The 20,938-nt window shown below is 50.6% G+C and overlaps 2 protein-coding genes across 9 annotated transcripts in view; one reads left to right on the forward strand and one right to left on the reverse strand.

Moving 5' to 3' along the window:
• Window positions 1-13,013, forward strand: part of LOC127586454 (protein FAM98A-like) — a 108,828-nt gene extending 95,815 nt beyond the window's left edge. The window contains exon 8 of one of the 2 annotated variants that reach the window (XM_052044438.1): window positions 12,909-13,013. In XM_052044438.1, the coding sequence (XP_051900398.1) occupies window positions 12,909-12,968 (60 nt within the window). In that variant the 3' untranslated portion in view covers window positions 12,969-13,013. Of the gene's footprint in view, window positions 1-5,640; window positions 6,462-12,908 lie in introns of those variants that run through there. The other variant, XM_052044436.1, reaches the window with a different exon arrangement.
• rasgrp4 (RAS guanyl releasing protein 4) overlaps window positions 1-20,938 on the reverse strand; it is a 223,122-nt gene that overhangs the window by 65,935 nt on the left and 136,249 nt on the right. For 3 of the 7 annotated variants that reach the window (XM_052044428.1, XM_052044433.1, XM_052044434.1), the window contains exons 16-17: window positions 19,070-19,365; window positions 15,078-16,465 (exon numbers count right to left, since the gene is read on the reverse strand). The exons of 3 other annotated variants lie outside the window; for them this stretch is intronic. In XM_052044428.1, coding sequence (XP_051900388.1) covers window positions 16,253-16,465; window positions 19,070-19,365 — 509 coding nt within the window. In that variant the 3' untranslated portion in view covers window positions 15,078-16,252. Of the gene's footprint in view, window positions 1-15,077; window positions 16,466-19,069; window positions 19,366-20,938 lie in introns of those variants that run through there. One more of the 7 variants, XM_052044429.1, reaches the window with a different exon arrangement.

Below are 20,938 nucleotides of genomic sequence, written 5' to 3' on the forward strand. Positions count from 1 at the left end.
ATGTCCCCTTCAGCAGCGCTCTGTTCCTTCGGTGCTGCACGGGGAGGACGTTCGCTTGAGCTTTTGTGAAGTGACGGGGGCTGACAGGACACTGGCCCAGAGAAGCCAGTAGTGACCTCGCTTCAATCTGCTTTTTGGCAGGGTTTCCCGGGAATTTTTGGTAACTGCTGTGACTGCACAGGCAGCTAACACGTTGTAGAATGTGGATCTGGGTGGCAGAATGAGAGGGGGGTGAATTCCTCAGATAAGCAGGGAGCAGATCATTGCAAGCCCATACCTTGTACATCTTCTAACCATCGGCATTCCGTGTCCCAGGAACATCTGGAGGAAATCCATCAAGCCATGTGCGTGGAGTACGTAGATGCCGCAGGCAGATGTTGATCAGTCGCCTGGATGTGACGGTTGCAGTCGTTCCACTGGTCTGAGCGAGCACAGGTCTGCAATCTCCCGAAGGGTCACGTAAAGGAACTATGGCCAGCTCTCAGAGTGGACTTCCAACTGTACATGAGGACTAAGCAACAGGTTTATTGAGCGAGAATTCTCGGGGACCGTTTGTTACTCTGGCCTGCAATAGGTTTATTTAATTTGTGTACAACCTATGGGCCGAGGGCAGTGATCTGCTGATATATGAGGAGCCTGATTCCACTGTGACGGCAGTGATCTGTGAGGGCAATGAATCTGCTGATGTATGAGGGGCCTGATTCCCATTATGACGGTTGTAGAATACATTTGAGAAGATTGGATCAAAATAATGGGTGGGATTGTAGGATCAGAGAAAGGCCACAGAGGGAAAGTGGGCATTTGGTCCATCAAGTCCATACAGGCTCTTTGCACAAGCAATCCAGCTGTTCCCATTCTCCAACCCTCTCCCCAAAGACCCGCATTTTTTTTCTCCGTACCCTTTAGAACCCTACCCCCATTCCCCCACCTACCCCCTAACCCCCACCAGCAGTAAGTACAAGCCATGACCGCACAGATAGCTAACACGTTTTAACGGTTCCCAATTCCCGGGCCCCCACCACCTCGTCTTCACCATCCAGCCCCTGTGACATGTGCATTCCATTTCCCCATTTTCTTTCTAGAACATCGATCCAACCAGTTCCCTTCTACTAAGACTCTCTTCCACCGGGCTGAACATGTTCTTCATCTTGAACAACTTCTCTCTTGATTCCTTTCACTTTCTACAAATTAATGTGTGTAGCCACGGGCCCTAACTACGGCTACCCTTTCGTTGGCTTACACTGAGCAGTCTTTGTTCCAAACTTACTCTCGCACCACTCTTTCACTGCTACACCAACGATGCATCGCTTCTGTGCCCTGCCCCATGTGGAATTTGTCAACTTTATCAACTTCACCGCTCTAACTTCCACCACAGCTCCTCCACTCTATCCACGGAACTAAAGCCTCTCATCCCTGGAATCATTTCAGTGAATCTCTTCTGCACCCCCTCAGATGTCTTCACATCTTCCTGAAGTGTGGTGAGCAAAACAGGACAGAACACTCAGTTGTGGCTGAGACACGGGTTTTGCAAAGTTTCATCACGACTGCCTTGCTTGTGAGGCTCCATGTTTCTCTTTGTGGGATCCTGGGTTTACTTCTGTTTGGAACCATTCGGTCAAAGCTGCATTCCCACTCCCAGCAGGTTTTACACGCTCCCATGTTCCTGTAACTACATAGGATAGAGCGTTAAATCTGAGGCTTGGTTGCACAGATCCTCATGAGCACCAAAGAACAGGGTGATCCAATGGTGTGTGCAGGTGATGAAAGGGATTGACTATTATAGCTAAAAAACCCTCCTCTTCCTGGGATATTCCAGGGTGTGGAGTCATAACTTAATGCTGGAATCGGTGACGCCGGGAATGGGATAAGGACGACTGCACGCAAAGGGAAATTCAGAACTCCGTCCGCTTCAGAATCCCACTTGACGCTGTGGGCTAATCAATGATTTCAAGATGGATGATTGGGGTTTATTTTGCCTGGCCAGCACTGACGGTGCGGGTCGGCACAGGTGATACAGCTGGTAGTGCCCGCTGCCCCGGTGTGATTTCGGCTTCAATCCTGACCTCCAGTGCTGTCTATGTGGAGTTTGTGCATTGACCGAGTGTTTTTCCTCCGTCTCCTCCCACATCCCAAAGACGTGCGGGTTGGTGGGTTAACTGGCCTCTATGTGTAGGTGAGGGGGGATCGGGGGGGAGCTGATAGGAGTGTGGGGAGAATGGGTTACAGGCAAAATTACTGGGGGAGAGAGAACGCTCTGAGAGCCGGCATAGATGTGATAGGCTGAATGGCCTCCTATCATGGAAAGAAATATGGAATCAAGGTTGGCAGGTGGAGTTAAACCCTGAGCAGCCATGATCTAATTTGGTTGTTGAGTTAAGTTTGTGGGGCTGAATGGTGATTTGTGCATTTACAGTTTAAGACTGCTTTATAATTATTAAATTCCTGTACAACGGCTACACGAGGGGACAATAATTTTAAGGTGATTGGAGGGAAGGTATAAGGGGGATGTCAGAGGTAAGTTTTTTACAGAGAGTGGTGGGTAGTGTTTAAACGCACTGCCAGCAGAGGTTGTGGCGGGCAGGTACATTACGGACATTAAGAGACTCTTAGATAGACACGTGAATGATAGAGAAATGGAGGGAATGGGTTAGAATAGATCTTAGAGCAGGATAAAATGTTGGCACAACATTGTGGGCCAAAGGGCCCCTCTGCTGTAGTAATCTATGATCTATGCATTTGTTCCTTTTTTTTTGTTAACATTTACCATAAATTCAGCACATAGGTGGAATTTTTATAAAGGGGCCAAACATTTGGATTTCATGTTTATACCAGTGTAACTTTGCCAGCACAAAATGTCAGTAAATATTCCCTAACTGCGGTCACGTTGGTGCTGCCCACCGTCGGTCAGGCCTCTCCCACCTCATCAGACCGCATTTCCTCTCCTGCTGCCCTGACGGCAAAGACCGGCAGTTTTTAGCCACCGACGTACAGTGTCTTAACCTACTGTCTTTAGCCTGGGTTGTGGGTAAGGACGCCGGTTTCAGGCTTTGCCTTGTAAGGTTTTCAGATTGCAATCTGGGTGACAAACTTTCCTGCACTGTACAAGCAGTGTTCAGTCACGTAGACAGAGAACTGTACGTGAAAAGATGTCGGGATCTTTCAAGAAAGATATTTTCCCAGGGGGAAGAAAGAGAGTATGTGGGTAATGAAAGACGTTCACTAGATGTGACTTGTGATACAAAAACCTCACAACCAATGGGTACACAGAAAGCTGCCACCAGCTGTAATGGAAGTAAACGACCAATCCTTCAGTTTGTACGTATTTGGTTGAGGGAAACTCCCAGATGTTGATTGTGGAAGTTTGTAGAGGCAGCTGTGCCTCAGTAAGAGGGGATCTTGCATCTGAGTCGAGGTTGTGGGTTCAAATACCATCCGCGGAGACTTATCTGGAAATCCCGATAGATTGCCCAGTGCCGTATTGAAGGAGTGCCGCACTGTCAAAGGTACCGCTTTCTAGATAGAACATTAACCTGAGATCCCATTAGTACAGTTCATGTTATTATTTTTGAAAATTAATGTGGGTTCTCCCTACTGCCCTGGTAATACTTAATAGTACAAAAAAGTCACCATTATCACATCACAATGGTAAATTTTTTTTACAGGGTTACATGGTTAAATTTCTTTATGATATTCCAAGGTCAGGATTAGAAGGAAGAATTCAGGGAATTTGAATTGAACGTTAAATGGAACCAGTATAAAAGGTTAATATCAGTAACGGTGACAAGCACAACGTTGTCCTAAAACCCATCTGTTTCCCTGATGTCCTCACAGAGAAGGAAGTCTGTCGCTCCTTGCCCAGTGGACCTACACGTGACTGCGGACCCACCGATGTCAGTCAGGGACAGTGAATGTCGTTTCATGATTGAAGTAATCACAGCCGTGACTTTATTTCACAAGCATGCTCTCCCGGGTCAGGCTGGTTGTAACAGCGTGGAAAGCTGAACCTAGTTAATGAGCCATTGGGAGAGGCAGGGCAGGCATCACCATGGCAACCTGTGCGCCAGCTGACGTACCTCCTGGAGATCCGGGCAACGTGGGGTCAATGTTTTATTTCTGTTTCAGCAATGTGGAGCTGCGATGGGTCAGCTGTAGAGCCCCTGAGAGACGGGCTCAGCTCCGGGACCGGTGTCACACTTGCCCGTATGCTGTCTGCCCGGGAGGACCTCTCCGTCATTACCAGGGCCACCAGCCAGAGCAGTCGGGAGAAAACGGCTTGTGCTGTCAACAAGGTAAGAGGCAGCGTCCAGCAGGGGTCCAGTGGAGGAGGGGGGTTCAACCTGGCCTGGGACTGGGGCAGGAACATCAACAGTGGGTGTGTGTGTGGGTGTGGAGAGATGCAGGGGTCTGGGCTAATGCCTAACGGTTCGTGGTGGGGGCTGCTCCACTGGGAGGATACTGTGGCCTTGCTGCACTCTGGCGGACGGTTCATTGACTGGGGGTCAGGGTCCATGCCAACAGGAGGCACACACCGTCTCTCTCCAGTGTTTTCTGCTGTGTAAAGGTATGCGCATGAAGCACATCCAAGCTGGACACTGACTGTGAACTTGTTCTAAGTCGCAGGGTCCTACAGCAGTGATAACAGGCCCTTCAGGCCACTGAGTCTGTGCTGACCACCGACCACCCATTTACACCAATCCTATCCCACCAACTCTTCCCCCACCTCCAGATTCTAGAATGGCCAATACTAACCTACCGACCCGTACGTCTCTGGGATGTGGGAGGAAACCGGAGCATCCAGGGGAAACCCACGCAGTCAGAGGGAGAACGTGGATACTCCACACACAGACAACACCGGGGGTCAGGATTGAACCCGGGTCGCTGGAGCTGTGAGGCAGCTGCTCTATTAACTGTGGCACCGCGGTGTCTGCTCTTCGTTCACTCCATGCGAGACAGTAGATGAGGCCTTGGTTTAACACCTCGTCCAAAGGGCCGCGCCTCCGCCTGTGCAGTGCTCCCTCGGAACGCTCTGCCTGCACGCAAACGGCATTGCTCGGTGCCTGTGCTCAGACCCGTCGTGTGGGGTGCGGGTAGAGTTTGCTCACCAGTTACTCACACCAGATGCTTTGATTTCCTCCTACATCGTGCTGGTGTGTTAACTGGGTACTGTGAATTGCTGCTTGTGTGTAGGTGAGTGGCAGAATGTGGAGCCAGTTGTTTGCAATGTGAGGAGAATAAAGTGGAATTGGTGTCAGTGTTTGCCTGACGACTGACAACATGGGCGAGGTGGGAGGAGGGTCTGTTTACGTGCTGTGTGAGTCTGATTCGTGCACTCTGACCCTTCTAATGGTGCAGCACCTGGCCAAACAATATTAAAACCGACAGATTATCATATTGCTTTGTGTGGATGCTCAGATTATCTGCTGTATTCCGTACATTATATCAGCAACTGACTTCAATGCCTTTGGTTGTAATGTGTTTCGGAAAACCCTTGGGATGTGAAAGGAGTTACATAAGTGCAGGCTTTTGTTGGCATTGAGGATGTGGTGATTGCACTCTCTGTCCCAGTCACCAACTCTAGCTTGAGGCTGTGGCATTCCGAACATTCCTGAGGAAGGGTCTCTTGCTGCTTTTGCTTCCCAGATCCTGATGGGTCCGGTGCCGGATCGCGGAGGGAGACCTTCTGAGATCGAGCCGCCGATGGTTAAGTGGGAAGGCAGGAGAAGTGGGGGTGGTGGGAGGAAGGAGAAGCGGAGAGGTAAAGATCGAAGGCACTAATGCAGCTCCAGGAAAACCCCACGCCGAGGAGTGCGAGGCTCTCGCCTGCTCCGTGTGGGAGGATCTTCAGTAATCTCGGTGATTCCAGCTGGAGTTGTCAATCCGCTCCAGAGTGAGAGGTCAGAGCAGCAGGTTGGCTGGATTGGCGGCTTCTGACGGAGCAGTGGTGTCAATCGATGTGCCAGAGGGCTTGGACACCCGCAACACCGCGCCTCGCTGCAGCTGAATCGGCATTCCCACCGAAGCGAGAAGACCATTTGGCTGGTTGGAAACGCACTGAGTCATGGGTGAAGTGTGGCTCAAATATCAGCTGCTGTCACCATCGACTCTTCTAAAGTCGGCTTGCAAGAAGTGTGGATACCCTCAAGAAGAGGAGCACTGCGCATTCTGTTGTAGACCTCTCGAATAATAACTGTACAGCTTTGTTGATCATCCTTTTCCTTTGTGTTTGATGTGTAGGATGGGGGAGGGTGTTTGGTGGGAAGGAAGTGTTACGTTTATTTCCAGAAGGGGAGTGGCTGGGTGGTGGCGTGTGCCAGTCCCAACATGAATCATAGTTGGTGTTGCCCGTGGGTTGTGCTCTGAATGTACCTGTGAATCCTGTGTGAAGGTTGCTCAACCAGAGCCTCGTTGAGGAGGGAATAGTTTGCAAAATTTCTGTTCTTAAAATAAAATCAATGATCTAATTTTTTGGGTGTTTCTGGGACTCGCTGCTTTGGACTCAAAGATTTTATTTTTAATTAGAAATAAAACCAAATGTTGCCCAATTCTGGGTGGTTTTCTTTTGGAAGGGAAGCTGTCACACTTCTAGGTTTTAGAACATAGGACAGTACAGCACAGGAACAGGCCCTTCGGCCCACGATGTCTGTGCTGAACACAATACCAAACTAAATCTCTTCTGCCTGCACATGATCCATAATCCCTGCATGTTCATGTGTCTAACAGCCTCGTAAATGCCACTATCGTACTTGCTTCCACCACCACCTCTGGCAGCATGTTCCGGGGACCATTCTGTGCTTTAATAAAAAAAAACTTTGCCTCTCTCACCTTAAAGCTCAACCCTCTGGTATTCAACATTTCTACCCTGAGAAAAGATTCTGACTGTCCTCGCTATCTACGCCTCTCATTTTATAAACCTCTATCAGGTCTCCCCTCAGCCTCCGACGCTCCAGAGAAAACAGCCCGAGTTTGTCCAACCTCTCCTTATAGCTCATGCCCTCTAATTCAGGCAGCTTCATGGTGAACCTCTTCTGCACCCTCTCCAAAGCCTCCACATCCCTCCTGTAATGGGCGACCAAAAATGCACACATATTCCAAGTGTGGCCTAACCAAAGTTTTATACAAGTGCAACGTGACTTTCTGACTCCATAGAACCATAGAACAACACAGGCCCTTTGGCCCACCATGTTGTGCTGCCCTTCAAACCACACCTAAGGCCATCTAACCCCTTCCTCCCACATATCCCTCTAACTTAAATTCCTCCATATGCTTATCTAACAATCTCTTGAACTTGCCCAATGTATCAGCCTCCACCACCACCCCAGGCACTGCATTCCATGCACCAACCACTCTCTTGGTGAAAAACCTCCCTCTGACATCACCCTTGAACTTCCCACCCAATACCTTAAAGCCATGTCCTCTTGTATTGAGCATTGGTGCCCTGGGAAAGAGACACTGGCTGTCCATTCTATCTATTCCTCTCAATATCTTGTATACCTCTATCACGTCTCCCCTCATCCTCCTCCTCTCCAATGAGAACAGCCCTAGCTCCTTTAGTCTCTCCTCATAATCCATACTCTCTAATCCAGGCAGCATCCTGGTAAATCTCTGCACCCTTTCCAACACCTCCACATCCTTCCTGTAATGAGGTGACCAGAACTGGACACAGTACTCTAAGTGTGGCCTAACCAGAGTTTTGTAAAGCTGCGTCATTACTTCATGGCTCTTAAACTCGTTCCCCTGATTTATGAAAGCTAACATCCCAGAAGCTTTCTTAACTACCCTATCCACCTGTGTGGCAACTTCCAGTGATCTGTGGATATGAACCCCCAGATCCCTCTGCTCCTCCACACTACCCAGAATCCTGCCATTTACCTTGTACTCTGCCTTGGAGTTTGTCCTTCCAAAGTGTACCACCTCACACTTCTCTGGATTGAACTCCATCTGCCACTTGTCAGCCCAGCTCTGCATCCTATCAATATCCCTCTGCAAGCTTCTACAGCCCTCCACACTTTCCACAACACCACCAATCTTTGTGTAATCTGCAAACTTGCTAACCCACCCTTCCACCCCCTCATCTAAGTCTTTATAAATATCACAAAAAGTCGAGGTCCCAGAATCAATCTCTGTGGGACACCACTAGTCACAGCCCTCCAATCCAAATGCACTCCCTCCACCACAACCCTCTGCCTTCTACAGGCAAGCCAATTTTGAATCCACACAACCAAGCTTCCCCGGATCCCTTGGCATCTGACCTTCTGAAGAAGCCTACCATGTGGAACCTTGTCAAACGCTTTACTAAATCCTTGTAGACCACATCCACTGCACTACCCACATCAATCTTCCTGGTCATCTCCTCAAAGAAACCTATCAGGCTTGTGAGGCAAGATCTTCCCTTCACAAATCCATGCTGGCTATCCCTAATCAGTCCATGGTTCTCTAAATGGTCATAGATCCTATCTCTTAGAATCTTTTCCAACAGCTTACCCACCACAGACGTAAGGCTCACCAGTCTGTAATTCCCTGGACTATCTCTGCTACCTTTTTTGAATAAGGGGACAACATTCGCCACCCTCCAATCCTGCGGTACCATCCCTGTTGGCAACGAGGACTCAAAGATCCTAACCAACGGTTCAGCAATCTCCTCCCTCACCTCACGAAGCAGCCTGGGGAATATTCCGTCAGGCCCCGGGGACTTATCTGTCCTAATATTTTCTAACAACTCCAACACATTGTCTCTCTTAATATCTACATACTCTAGAACATTACCCTCACCTACGCTGTTCTCAGCATCATCAAGACCCCTCTCCTTGGTGAATACTGAAGAGAAGTATTCATTGAGAACCTCACCCACTTCCGCAGCTTCCAGGCACATCTTCCCACCTTTTTCTCTAATCGGACCTACCTTTACCCTAGCCATCCTTCTGCTCTTTACGGATGAGAAAAAATCCTTGGGATTCTCCTTAACCCTATTCGCCAAAGCCTTTTCATATCCCCTTCTGGCTCTCCTCAGCCCCTTCTTAAGTTCCTTCCTTGCTACTCTATATTCCTCACGAGCCCTATCTGATCCTTGCTGCTTACACCTTATGTATGCTGCCCTTTTCTTCCTAACTAGTTGTTCCACCCCCCTTGTCACCCATGGTTCCTTCACCCTGCCATTCCTTCTCTGCCTCACCGGGACAAATTTATCCCTAACATCCTGCAAAAGATCCCTGAACGTCGACCGCATCTCTATAGTACATTTCCCTTCAAAAATGTCATCCCAATTTACACTCCCAAGTTCTCGCCTTATAGCCTCATAATTAGCCTTCTCCCAATTAAATATCTTCCCGTCCTCCTTGCTCCTATCCCTGTCCATGACAATTCCTAAGGTTATGGAGCAGTGGTCACTGTTCCCCATATGCTCACCCACCGATAGATCTGTCACCTGACCCGGTTCATTACCTAAAACTAGATCTAATATGGCTTTCCCTCTAGTCAGCCTGTCAACATACTGCGTCAGGAGTCCATCCTGGACACACTTAACAAACTGCGCCCTGTCTAAACCTTTGGCACTAAGTAGGTGCCAATCAATATTTGGATAGTTGAAGTCTCCCATTATAATAACCCTGTTATTTTCGCATCTCTCCAAACACTGCCTCCCAATCTGCTCCTCAGTATCCCTACTGCTACCGGGGGCCTATAGAATACTCCCAGGAGGGTAACTCCCCCTTTCTTATTCCTAACTTCCACCCATGTTGACTCCAGAGAGGATCCTTCTACATTATCTACCCTTTCTGCAGCTGTAACTGTGTCCCTGACCAGTATCGCCACCCCTCCTCCTCTTCTCCCCCCCTCCCTATCCCTTTTAAAACACTGAAAACCAGGAATATTCAATATCCATTCCCGCCTCGATGTCAGCCATGTCTCTGTAATAGCCACAATATTGTAGTCCCATGTACTTATCCAAGCTCTCAGTTCATCTCCCTTATTCCTAATGCTTCTTGCATTTACGTAAATGCACTTTAGCCCATCCACCTTTCTACTTTTATAGTCTGTACTCTGCTTCTCTTTCCTCAAAGCCTCTCTACCTGTCAGATCTGACTTTTCCCCATCCCCTTCTCCCTCTGACCTACTCCTCCGGTTCCCCCCCTCGCAATCTAGTTTAAACCCTCCTGAACCACCCTAACAAACCTGGCCGCAAGGATATTGGTCCCCCTCAAGTCCGGGTGTAACCCGTCCTCTCTGTACAGGTCCCACCTTCCCCAAAAGGGATCCCAATGATCCAAAAATCTAAAGCCCTCCTTCCTGCACCAACTTCTCAGCCACGCATTCATCTGCCATCTCCTCCTATTCCTACCTTCACTATCGTGTGGCACTGGCAGCAATCCTGAGATCGCTACCCTCAAGGTCCTGTCTTTCAGCCTTCTGCCTAGCTCACTAAACTCACTTTTCAGGACCTCATCCCTCTTCCCACCTATGTTGGTACCAACATGAACCACGACTTCTGGCTGTTCTCCCCCCCGCTCTAGAATCCTGTGGACCCGATCAGTGACATCCCGGACCCTGGCACCTGGGAGGTAACATACCATCTGGGATTCATGCTCACTGCCACAGAACCTCCTATCTGTTTCCCTGACTATCGAGTCCCCTATCACTACTGCCTTCCTCTGCTTCTCCCTTCCCTTCTGAGCAGCAGGACTGGTCCCAGTGACATAGAACTGGCTACTGCTGCTAGGCCCTGGCAGGTCCTTTTCCCTCCCCTGACAGTCACCCTTCTATCTACTTCCTGGACTCCAGAATTACCTGCTCTAAGTGGGGTGACCATCTCCTTTATGTACAGTATCTACAAAACTCTCCCCCTCCCTGATACTGCGCAGTGTTTGAAGCTGTAACTCCAGCTCATCGATTCTGAGCCGAAGTTCGTCCAGCCTCAAGCACTTACTGCAGATGTGGCCATCGTGGACCGCAGCAAGGTCCACGAGTTCCCACATCAAGCAGCTGCAGCACGCCACCAGGTCCTCCATCTGAACTAATTCCTTTTTCTTCCCCCTAGTTTTTCCTACTTAAATATTTATCACAGATAACAGGTAAACCTTACCTTTACCTGCCTACCAGCTACTCACCTGCCTTGCCCCTTTACGCCGAAGCCCCTTAAGCCAAACCCGACTCTTGTACTCTTTGCCTTTAGTAATGAAGGTAAGCATGCCATAGCCTTCTTTACCACTCCATCGACTTGAGTTGCCACTTTCAGTGAGCTATGGACTTGGACCCCAAGATCCTTCTGTATGTCAGTGCTGTTACTCTCCCCTTACATTAGACCTCCCAAAGTTTAACATCTCACACCTGCCCAGATGAAACTCCAGCTGCCGTTTCTCTCTCCATATCTGTAACTGATCTATACTCTGCTGTATCCTTTGACAGCTTTCTACACTATCCATGACTCCACCAATTTTTTCTGTCATCTGCAAACTTACTAACCCACCCATATATACACACACATATACATAAAAAAAAGCAACAGAGGCCCCAGCAGTGATCCCTGCAGAACACCACTGGTCACAGACCTCCAGTCAAAATAACACCCCTCAACCACTACGCTCTGTCTCCTATGGGCAAGCCAATTCTGAATCCAAACTACCAAGTCACTGTGAATCCTGTACATCTTAATCTCCCTGATAACCTACCATGAGGGACCTTGTCAAATGCCTTACAAAAGTCCATGTAGTCAGCATCCACTAACCTATCCTCATCAGTCACCCTTGTCACCTCCTCAAAAAACCCAATTGTTTGAAAGACATGACCTGTCCTGCACAAAGCCATGCTGACTGTCCCTAATTAGCCCATGTCCTTCCAACTGTGAGTAAATCCCCTAAGAATCCTCTCCAGTCGCTTTCCTACCACTGATGTGAGGCTCACCGGTCTATAATTTCCTGAATTATCCCTCTTTCCCTTCTTAAACAAAGGAACAACATTGGCTACTCTCCAGACCTCTGGGATGTCTCCTGTGGCTAGACAGGATGCAAAAGATCTTCATTAAAGCTCCAGCAATCTCCTCTCTTGCCTCAATAACCTGGTATGAACCCCATCAGGCCCTGGGGATTTATCCACCTTGATGCTCTTCAAGAGACCATCTCCTTCTTTATCTCAACATGCCCTAGAATATCCCACACTGATCTGACGATCCTCCATGTTCTCTCATTGGTGAATACCGATGCGATGTACTCATTCAGTACTTCACAAACATCCTCTGACCCCAAGATTAAATTCCCTCCTTTATACTTGTGCAGCCCTACCCTCTCCCTAGTTACCCTCTGTGTTTAATGTACATATAAAGTGCCTTGGGCTCCTTACATATGCTTTTTCTTTTTGACTAAATTTACAACCTCTCGTCGTCTAATGTTTCCTTACCTTACCATCTTTGTCCCTCCTCCTCACTGGAATGTGGATGGTCTCTTGAACTCCGGTCAGCTGGTCTTTAAATGACCCCCACATGTCAGATGTGGACTTGCCCAATAGCAGCTGCTGCTAATATCCTCTCCTAAGCTCCTGCCCAATAATGCTGTAATTTGCCCTGCTGTGATTTACTACTTTCCCACAAGGTCCAGACTCCTCCTTATTCATAACTATCTTAAAACTTAAGGAGTTATGATCACTGTTCCCCAAATGCTCTGCCACTGAACTGTGAGTCACCTGGCCAGGCTCGTTTCCCAGTACAAGATCCAGTAGGGCCCTTCCTGCAGTTGGACAGCCCCCAAACTGTTGCAAGAAACCCTAACAAATTCTGCTCCATCTAAGCCTCTTGCACTAAGAAGTCCCAGTCAATATTGGTGAAGTTAAAGTCACCCACTATGACAACTGTGTTGGTTTTAGATCTTTCCATGATCTGTCTACATATCTGTTTTAATTAAATTAAATTAAAATTTTATTTACAGCGTGGTAACAGGCCCTTCCGGCCCAACGAGTCCGCGCCGCCCATTTTAAACCCAAATTAACCTACCCGTACGTCTTTGGAATGTGGGAGGAAACCGGAGCACCCGGAGGGAACCCACGCAGATGCGGGAGAACGTACAAACTCCTTACAGACAGCGACGGGAATCGCCTCTATCTCCCACTGGCTATTGGGAGGCCTACAGTCTGGAATTTGGAAGTAACTTCTTCAGAAAATGGTTAACCGGTAGAATGTGCTGTCATGCAAAGTGGTTTTGACAAGTTGGGCGACTCAGGTCGGTTGAGTGAGGATGGAAGGATAAGCTGACAAGGTGGTGTGAGGCTTGTGTCGCCTCAGCTTCAGTCCACCGGTGGGCTGACTGCCAAGTTCATTTCTGTGCTGTACATTTCTGTTAGGGGCAGCCACGGTAGCACAGCGGTTAGCGTAACGCCTCTCAGCGCCAGCGACTCGGGTTCAGTTCCGGCCGCCGTCTGTAAGGAGTTTGTACCTTCTCCCCGTGGGTTTCCTCCGGGTGCTCCGGTTTCCTCCCACATTCCAAAGATGTACGGGTTAGGAAGTTGTGAACATGCTATGTTGGCGCCGGAAGCGTGGCGACACTTGCGGGCTGCCCCCAGGACACTCAACGCAAAAGATGCACTTCACTGTGTGTTTCGACATACGTGTGACTGATGAATGGTATCCGTCTGTGAGCCTTGAGCTTCCATTTTCACATGCGCAGCTGCTTACTCCATAGATCCAGCCAGCAGTGCCAGGAATGGCAGCGCCACTGCTCACCGTCCACCGTGCCTGTGAGCACTCCTGTGTGCACTGCAGACCTCAAATACTCAGGTAGTTACGCCTTCCGACAAATCACTGGATGCTCTCTCTTGTACACCTCTTCCCCCCATGTACACAAACTTGCTTGTACACTTGTGTACATACAGATGTGTGCGCACAGCCACTGACTCACCAGTTTAAGTGCTTGTACACTTGTGTACATACAGCTGTGTGCGCACAGCCACTGACTCACCAGTTTAAGTGCTTGTACACCTGTGTACATACAGATGTGTGCGCACAGCCACTGACTCACCAGTTTAAGTGCTTGTACACTTGTGTACATACAGATGTGTGCGCACAGCCACTGACTCACCAGTTTAAGTGCTTGTACACTTGTGTACATACAGCTGTGTGCGCACAGCCACTGACTCACCAGTCTGTTGGCTCGGGAGTTTACCAGGTGTACTTACATCAGCTTTGCGGTGATGTTTCTGGGGCACTGGAGGTGCTTTACATTTAGAATTTGTCACTATCTGAAGCACCAGTTCTGAGTTCGGAATAACGGACATGAATGATAGAGAAATGGCGGGCTCTGTGGGAGGGAAGGGTTCGATAGATCTTAGAGCAGGATAAAATGTCGGCACAACATTGTGGGCCGAAGGGCCTGTACTGTACTGGAGTGTTCTATGTTCTATGATCCTGCATATAAAGAGCAGTCTGGTTTTGGATGTGATTATCTCACTGAGAAACCAATTATTGCCCTCATCAAAGAATCTAGAGGGTGTGAAAAGAAATAAGTCACAATAACAAGTTAAACCAAAGCACCAGGAGTGGTTTTGCTTCCCTCCTCCCTACAGACTGTGAGCCCACATTGAGTCTGTGCTTGGGTGTTCTTGACAAAGTCCCAGTAGCAAGACATCACACTGCCTCCAGCAGACGGGAAACTCCCATATTCCCAAACAGCAGCCCCACCTGCGAACGACCCTTTCGGCATACGGGCTATTCCTGGTACGTTTGATATAAATCGCGGCTCATTGTTGCCCCGTTGATGTCCCGAAGTGCTTCACCACCAACAAAATGCTGCCACTGCTTCATCCTTTAGGATGGCGCGTCTCACGGCCACAATGCCGTCTGCTCAGGCCGTGTGGGCTGAAGGACGCAGATGGCCGGGAAGGGCCCGTCCAACAGGCAGGTCGGTATCCCACAAGATGCGGGAGGAACAGCATCGCACCAGGGGAACTCAGAGGGCAGCACAGATGCATCTTGTGTGAAATTCTAGGACCCAGCAGCTGCAGTCTCCTGTGTCTCCGGGCAGGCCCACCCTGTGACATCCTCCACCACCGCTGGGCTGTACATCCCACACCTCTGGAGCGGGCTCGCACTGCAGCCGTCAACACACAATAAAAGGTCACTTTTATTTTGCAATTTATTTACATTGCCCAGCAGGATCCAGCCCGGTATAGCTCACAGACTCTCTCTCTCTCTCTCTCTCTCTCACACAAACACACACACACACACACACACACACACACACACTCGCACATACACACAGACCGACAGACACTCTCACACACACAACTGAAGCACTGATTACAAACTTCAGAACACAGTGAACCTCTTCTCACACACACCGCCCTGTGTCTGAGAATAGACATGGGCTCGTCATGAAGTGCAGCCAAGTCACAGCAGCCTTCAGCTTCTGGTGCTGCCTGGTGACATTTCCCATCCTTGGCAATCCTCTTCGGACAGATACATAATTGTCCTGTACTGGCGGGAGGGAGCTGTGTTCTGCGGAGTTTGTCGGAGAAAGCAAAGATTTGCTGGTCTTGTTTGGTGGGGGTGGAATGTGGGGGCAAATTGTTTGTAGCCCCATCACTGCCACACACTCGTGTGGATACTGGGGACAGGGGTCTGAGCTCTGGCTATAAAGTCCACCCCACTCCCAAGAACAAGTGATCTGACATTCATCAAGAACAGTCACTGAGCGAAGACCAAGTCCACAACCTGCAGACGAGGGAGTGATAGTAGTCGGGCTGGGGAATAAGAGGGGAAGGGAGTGAGGACGCAGGTGGACGGGTCCCCCGTGACTACAACAGCTCTACCGCACAGAAACACTGCTCCCCACGGCGAACAAGGTGCCCAATGTTTGACTAGAGCCTCACCCCAGTCACCAGTGGCCACGCACTGTGGGTGTGGAGCAGGTCAGTGCCCTGTCTCTCCTCCTTTCCCGGGGAACTGCGTCCCCCTTTACTCCCAGCCCCCGCTCCCAGAGAGAGCCTCGCTGCTGGAAAGGCAGGCAGCCTCCGGGATGGGTCCGGAGCGCTGGCGTGGGGAGCGGCAGGACGGCGACTTCTCATCCACCGGTCGATGCTGTCGCCGGGGGGCTGGCGTGAACCAGGGACCTCTAGTTCACCGACTGAGCGAAAGGAACCAACGGCTGAGTGAAGGAGCCCTGGAGCTGACAGTCCCCGCAAGAGGAAGTCTCCTGAAGCAGCAGAAGGAATCAGCGTAAGGTGTGTCCCGGTGTTGGAGCGGACGCTCGGCGTGTTCAGCACCAACTGTTAGCACGGCTCAGATCTTGGAATCATGCTGTACGTGCATGTTGTTCATCTGTTCCAGGATCAGGGTGACGGTGGGCTGGCTGAGGGCTTCCTGCCTTTCCTTCTGTTCCTCGACCTGCCGCTGCAGGGCTGTGAGCTGGCGCTGGAGCCGGGCGTTCTCCTCCTGCAGGCCGGCCATCAGCTTGTGAAGACGGTCGTTCTCCGCCGCCAGCTGGTCCCGTTGCTGAGGGAAGAACCGGAGAGGTTAGTGTGCGGTGTTGTGGTCCCGCCTCTGGCCAGGTGTGGTGGTCCCGCCTCTGGCCAGGTGTGGCGGTCCCGCCCCTGGGCAGGTGTGGTGGTCCCGCCTCTGGCCAGGTGTGGCGGTCCTGCCCCTGGCCAGGTGTGGCGGTCCCGCCTCTGTCCAGGTGTGGCGGTCCTGCCTCTGGCCAGGTGTGGCGGTCCCGCCTCTGGCCAGGTGTGGTGGTCCCGCCTCTGGCCAGGTGTGGCGGTCCCGCCCCGGGCAGGTGTGGCGGTACAACAGGTGAAACCACTGCCTCACAGCTCCACCGCCTCGGGTGCTGTTGGTGTGGAGTTCGCACGTTCTCCCTGTGACCGCGGGTGATTCCCCCCACATCACATACATGTGCTGGTGAGTTGACTGGCTGCTGTGAATTACCCCTAGTGTGGGGTAATGGGCGGGTGTCAAAAAACAACTGAAAGAGCAGAGCTGTTGGGCATGTGAGAGGGAGTAGGTCACAGAGTTACAGCGACTGATGGGGGGGCTCTGCTGGGAGCTAGCATGGATGCAATGGGCCGACCAGCCTTATGTGTGACGTTGTTCTGGAGGTGAGTTCATGTCCCAGCTCAACAAATGCAGTTACTAGAATGCAACTGGAGTACACGCTAGACACAGTGACCATGGAGCTGTTGGACTGTTGTAAATCTCATCCGGTTCACCATGATCCTGCAGTGCAGGAGCTCCTGAGGGTTAGCTTACACCAGCGTGGCTCGTTCAGGGTCAACGAATGTCTACATCCCACTGCCCATGAAAAAATCCACAGGGCACAGTGGAGCCATAAACTACCAGGGCTGCAGGAAATGTCTGGATCTGAAACACCAAACAAAAGGCAGGGCAACTCTGAGCCTCAAAGCCCCCGGAGAAGACTGCTGTATCACAGGAGAACCTCTGCTGCCCTTCTCGCCTGGTCCATCACTCAGTAACTATGTGGCTGATCTTCTACCTCGTTGCTACTTCCCTGAGGAAAAAAATCCCAGATCCTGCAATTCCCTTAATATCTAAACTTCAGTCTCTGCCTTGAATGTACTCAGTGACTCAGCCCCTGCAGCCCTCCTGGCTGGAGAATTCCAAAGGTTCACCACCCTCTGGTTGAAGAAACTTCTTCCTGTCTCTGAACAGAATGGCCCTTTACTTTAAAGGCTGTGACCCCTGCTTCTAAACACATCACTTTCCCTGTTCAGAAAAACAAAGGACTGCAGATGCTGGAATCTCGATGAGAAACACCATGATGCTGGAGGGACTCAGCAGGCCAGGCAGCGTCCGTGGAGAAAAGCAGGCGGTCAACGTTTCGGGTCAGGACCGTTCTTCAGGACTGTCAGTCCTCGGCCTCCTCCACTGCCGGGAGAATTCCAAGCGCAAACTGGAGGAACAGCTCCTCATTTTCCGTCTCGGAACCTTGCAGCCTAACGGCATGAACATTGAATTCCCCCACTTTAAGTAATCCCCCCCCTTCCCTACAAACACCCCCCCCCACCATGCTTCTTCCCTTCCCTAGCCTCTTTTTTTCTACCTTTCCCCCCTTTACCTTTGACCCATCCCCCAGTGGATCTGCGCTCCCCTCCTCCCCCGCACCTGCCCATCACTATCCCTTACCTGCGTCTACCTATCACCACCCTGTGCCCACCCCACCTCCCCTCTTTTGTCCACCTATCACTGCTCTGCTTTTCCCTATATATATTGACCTTCCCTCTTTTCCTATCTTCAGTCCTGAAGAAGGGTCCTGACCCGAAACGTTGACCGCCTGCTTTTCTCCACGGATGCTACCTGGCCTGCTGAGTTCCTCCAACGTCATCGTGTTTTTGATCCCTTTCCCTGATTGGCTGTCCCATCAATGTGAGGTGCTTGATAAATGAACTAGATTGGCATTCTTTGACAGTGTCACCCCGACTACCACCCTAAACACCCCCTCCCTCCACCACCAGTCCACAGTGGCTGCAGTGTGCGTCATCTATAAACTAACTGCCCTTACGCACCCAGGTTAGTCCGACACCACCTCCCGGACACATGACCGCTAACATCAGGAAGAACACTGGAACACCACCGCCATTCCTGATTGGAAAGACTCCTTCATTATCCCTGGGTCTAAATTCTGGAACTTCCTCCCAACCATAGGAGCACCTTCCCCAGAGGGAGTGCAGCAGTTGTAGAGGGTGGCTTACCTCTCCCTCCTCAGTGGTGGGGTGAGGGATGAGCAGTAAGTGTCGGCCTTGCCCATGATGCCCAGATCCCGAAATATGAATAAACCTTAAAAAAAAACTGGTTCCCGCAAAGCTTTATTCACCCCCTGACACAAACCTGAACTCTCTGCAGGAACAGGACAACGGGCAGACCCTGGGATCACCTGCCCGGATCTGGTTCTGCCTCAATGGTGAAATGGCTGGCTCTCACTGCAATGTCCCTCACGCCCTCCCAACCCCTCCTCTCTGGGACCGTGGAACCAGCCTGGGCAGCTGGACATCCAACAGTGCAGCCCGTGACGTGGGCACTCCAACAGGACGTGCCGGGCTGGTTCTCTGCAGGATCAGGGGCACACCCACCCTTCCACCTCACCTCCTCAGCCTTGCACAGTGTCCGCGTCTGGTGGTGAATCTCCAGATCCTTGTATTCAAAATGCCGCCACGTGGAGGAGTTAGAGGTGGATTTTGCGAGCGCAGGTGCCCCGGCAGCAGAGTCCGGGTCCGGAAGGAGCGGCTCAGTCTGTGTGGACCCGTCTGTCATGGCTGGCCTCCTCTGGACTGGCACCATCTGGTCCAAGTGGCTCAACATCATGATGGCATGGTCTTTGCCGTTGTGACTGTGCTCAGCGCTGTCGATGTGGGGGTACATGAACACCTCAGTGTCACTGCCTGCGGGAGGGGCAATGAAGAAAGAGGCTCAGCTCCTCAGAATGTTAGAACGTGAGCGGGGGAGGCCACTCTCCGCCAGGCAATAAAATCATGGCTGCTCCCATCTTGGCCCTTAACCCCAAATCCTCACTGTCTCGTCCTTCAATGATAGCTCACTGGGGGAGAGAATTTCAAAGGCTCACAGTCTTCTGAGAGAGGAGATTCCTCCTCATCTCCGAAACGGGATCCTGTAATTCTGAAATGCCTTCCTTTAACTGCAGAAACAGAACAGGGATGAACATCTCAGTGACCACCCAGTCAATCCCCTCAGATTCTTTCATATGTCAATAAGATCTCCTCAGCCCCAACCGGCTCAACCTCTCCTGATAAAGCAACTCTTCTTGCCAGGAATCAGTTCATTGCAAACATGTTGTCCAATGCTGAGAGATGGTGAGATTGGAACCAACCGAAGTTCTAAAGTTTCTCATCAGAGCAAAGATATCCCACACAATGTTAAATAAGCCCACAAGCTGCAGGGAACATCCAGCAGGTCAGGCAGCATCTGTGGAGAGAGAAACAAAGTTAACGTTTTAGGTTGAAGACCCTTTATTACAAGAGTTTTCAACCCAAAACATTCTCTCTCCACAGGTGCTGTCTGACCTGCTGAGTTTTTCCAGCATTTTCTGGTTTTATTTCAGATTTCCAACATCTGCAGTTTTTTGCTATTCCCACACAATGTGAATGGTGTGTCACAGACAGGCTGTTGTGGTACAGAGCCTGTGAATTCATACCTCTCTGCAGTACATAGAAGAGCAGAGCACAGGAACAGGCCCTCTGGTCCATGAAAATGTGGTGAACTAATTAAACTAGCAATTAAACACCTAACTGAACTAATCCCTCCTCCGCCCTCTCACCCAGCCCCGACCACAGAGATCTCCCTAAACCCTGCTCGGGTGGATAGAGAGGCCTGTTTCTCTGGGGATGGGTGGGGGAAGAGTCCAGGATAAGGGGTTTACCCAGGCCATCTGGGCTGGGGTTGGGGATGGGGATCACCCTGCTGCCAAACAGTAGAATGGATTCGGTTTAAAGTTCTCACACAGGAGTTCAGATCCCTCCACGGCCAACCCCTACCACTCTAAGCACCCCAGAGCTGTGAGCTCCTCCGGCCCTGACCTCTTGTGTGTTCCCAGCTCCTTCGCCCTGCCGTTGGCAGCTGTCTCGGCCCTAAGCTCTGTCACTCCGACTCTCCCTTCAACCGGTCTCTACTCCCTCACGGGAGCTCCTTCCAGCTGAGCTCCTCGACCAACGGTTCCCGTCTGATTCTGCTGCATAACAGTCCTGTGCATCACTTCTTGCTGCAACCAAGATGTCAAATGAATGGAAGCTGTCGGTTGCAAAGGTCGGACTGCCACACATTTCCTGATATCCCATCGGGCACACGCGGGCTCCTGACACAGCTGTCCCATCAGTCCCATTGACCCCCCCTCCGTATTTCCCTCTAACCTCGCTCCTTTCGCATGCCATTTACTTGCAACAAGGGGTAGTCTACAGGCTAACCCAGCCGCAGGTCTTTGGGACATGAGAGGAAACCAGA

The sequence above is a fragment of the Pristis pectinata genome, chromosome 35 (genome assembly GCF_009764475.1).
Source record: "Pristis pectinata isolate sPriPec2 chromosome 35, sPriPec2.1.pri, whole genome shotgun sequence".
NCBI classification, from domain to species: domain Eukaryota; kingdom Metazoa; phylum Chordata; class Chondrichthyes; order Rhinopristiformes; family Pristidae; genus Pristis; species Pristis pectinata.